At 32.6% G+C, this 2701-nt stretch overlaps 1 protein-coding gene across 1 annotated transcript; it reads left to right on the plus strand.

Moving 5' to 3' along the window:
- Nucleotides 1-355: 355 nt before the first annotated feature.
- On the plus strand, nucleotides 356-2087 carry LOC137837161 (BAG family molecular chaperone regulator 2-like). The gene is made up of 2 exons (XM_068646050.1): nucleotides 356-793; nucleotides 1634-2087. Exons 1-2 carry the CDS (start codon nucleotides 541-543, stop codon nucleotides 1858-1860), a joined length of 480 nt encoding a protein of 159 aa, XP_068502151.1. The 5' UTR covers nucleotides 356-540; the 3' UTR covers nucleotides 1861-2087.
- The last annotated feature ends 614 nt before the right edge of the window (nucleotides 2088-2701 follow it).

Below are 2701 nucleotides of genomic sequence, written 5' to 3' on the forward strand. Positions count from 1 at the left end.
GGATTACACACATTCTTATCTAAATGAGAAACTTGAAGTTAATGATTCTTTTAAGACATTTAATGATCTAACTCATTGGAATTATGGTTTTGAATAAAAAGAATTTATGGAGTGATTAGGTAACTCTTTGCAATTCTTTATTAAGAGGTGTGGTTAGAGGTATAACACTTATGATGAGGACTTGTTCAGTATTAATTAAGGCATTGAATGCTTTTGAACCAAGAAGAGAAGAAAAGCAACCTAATTGAAAGCCATTGATTTTGCCCCTCCAATCAAGCAATTAAATGAATTTTTTAGTGAGTCCCCCCATGTGCCCTAGAAAAGACAATTTGCCCATATTGTCCTATGTCTCCCCATGTGTTCCCTCAACTCTTGCTTTTTTCAAACACTAGGGCGGCTTCTATTTTATTCATGCTCTCTCTTTGTGTCTTTCCACACTCTCCTCCATTATATAAGTGCCTAACCCCATCACCTTCTCTTTGCTCCTTCTTCACCTTCCAATAAACACAACACAAAAGAAAAGAACAAAGAGAGAGAAGTATGATCAAGTTGAGGTCAAAGAGGTTTTCAAGAAGCAGCTCCAAGCTTGGCAATGGCAGTAGCAAAGGAGGAGCATCTTCCCCAGAAAAGGATGCCAAAAACATTGGTGAAATCAAGTGGGAGCTTAGGCCTGGTGGCATGCTTGTTCAGAAGAGGGAGAGTAGCCAAAGTGATGGTGAGGGAGTGATTGCTGTTAGAGTCTCCACTGTGTCACAGTGGCATGACATTTCCATTGATGCAACTTCAACTTTTGGTAATGCTCTTGTAAAGAAACCTAGTTTTGCTTACAAACCCTTTTTTTCTTATCAATTTCATGATCATATATACCCCATATGTTTTTTTTTGAGAGTGTACTCCAAATTTTTATTCTTGGGTTAAAGGGTGTTTTTAATAGTTAAAAAAAATCAAATTTTTGGTTTGTTTTGTTCACTTTAAAATCATTTTATCTTTTTTGGGTATTTCTCTTTAAAGTATTTGAACTTTAACCCTTACATTAGCATTTTTTTCTCGTTCAATCAAAGGTTGAAATTTTTGGGTTAAAGGGTGTTTTTAGTAGTTAAAAAAAATCAAATTTTTAGTTTGTTTTGTTGACTTTAAAATCATTATCTTTTTTGGGTATTTCTCTTTAAAGTATTTGAACTTTAAACCTTGCATTAGTATTTTTTTTCTCGTTCAATCAAAGGTTGAAAATTTTGGGTTAAAGGGTGTTTTTAGTAGTTAAAAAAAATCAAATTTTTGGTTTGTTTTGTTGACTTTAAAATCATTAGTTTTTTTGGGTATTTCTCTTTAGAATATTTGAACTTTAGCATTTTTTTTCCTTAATCAAAGGTTAATGTCGGAATATTTTAAAGAAATAGTGGCTGAAGATAATATTTTAAAAGCTGGAGATAAAAACTAATTCATTTGGATGGTGATGCTAGGTGTCTTTGTCTGATTTAATGATTTAAAACGACAGAAATATTGAAATCATTGATGAGATAAGATACTCAGAAAATATATACAAGAAATTATTAATTTCTTAAAAATAAAATAGAACATAGATATATTTTTCAAGTGTGTGTTTTACTAATATGTGAATGAATATGAGTTGCAGGTAAATTGAAACTGGTTTTGTCACTGGTGACAAATTTGGATCCTAGAGAGCAGAGGCTTCTTTTCAAGGGCAAAGAGAGAGAAGACAATGAATTCCTTCACATGGTTGGGGTAAGGGACAAGGACAAGGTCCTAATGCTTGAGGATCCTGCAACAAAGGAGATGAAGCTTCTTGGCATGGCAAGAGGCCAACCCATTAACAATACTTGTTGTACCATCACTGTATGACCCTTGAATATTCATCAAACTTCATGTTAACTAGCACTAACCAGAAAAAAGAAAAAGAAAAAAAAAAGTGAAAGTAAAGTTGAATGTAAAATGATGGGTCTTTCTTCACTTTTGTTTGTCTTAGAATAGAAACTTAATTATGTACTATGTGGTGGGTAGAACCTCCCTTGATTTTAAAAATGTACATGATGATGCAATGCCATGTCATTTTTCAGAGTTTGCTTTTATTATTGAAGTGTTTTTTTTCTTCGAAAAACGAATGAATAAATAACAGTTATTTTAGGGATATCTCAACCCTTACACAAAATATCTGTACGAGAATTTAATCTTCTAGATTTTTAACAAAAACTGAAAAACCTACCAGTAGACACAATTATCTCCTAGAAACATTAACTAACCTCATATAAATTAAAGATTCAAGATATCAATCTGAGTATGAAAAACTTACACCGTGCGCTTTACTCAATCCAAGACCAAGTCTTCATTTGTGCCACAGTGAAAATTTCAATTTGATTTACCATGTCTCGTCTAAAAAAATCCTCTTGTTCCCTATGTGAAGTGTTGTTAATTCGTTGTACAATTTTTTGTTCTTATTTTTTTGTTCTTGTGATGGTTTTGGTTTGTGTCCTTTGTTCAATTATACAAACCCATGCGTGCACGCCCACAACAAAAAAAGATTAGGGTGGAAGCGTGGACTCATAGGTTATAAAGTTCAAGCTGTTTGGGTCAAAGATGGTATTCAGATCAAGGGTCTACACTTTATTTGTTAAAAAGTTAAAAAAAAAATGTGTTAATTTCAAATCATAAATAACTGTTTCATGTCATTGAAAGCTGACATAAG

Source organism: Phaseolus vulgaris, chromosome 4, assembly GCF_000499845.2.
Source record: "Phaseolus vulgaris cultivar G19833 chromosome 4, P. vulgaris v2.0, whole genome shotgun sequence".
Lineage (NCBI taxonomy): Eukaryota > Viridiplantae > Streptophyta > Magnoliopsida > Fabales > Fabaceae > Phaseolus > Phaseolus vulgaris.

Excerpts from the sequence above, each read along its gene's own strand:
- LOC137837161 (XM_068646050.1), top strand. The coding sequence starts at position 541 with ATGATCAAGTTGAGGTCAAAGAGGTTTTCAAGAAGCAGCTCCAAGCTT. Across the intron at positions 794-1,633 it reads TGATGCAACTTCAACTTTTG|GTAAATTGAAACTGGTTTTG; the intron begins GTAATGCTCTTG and ends TATGAGTTGCAG.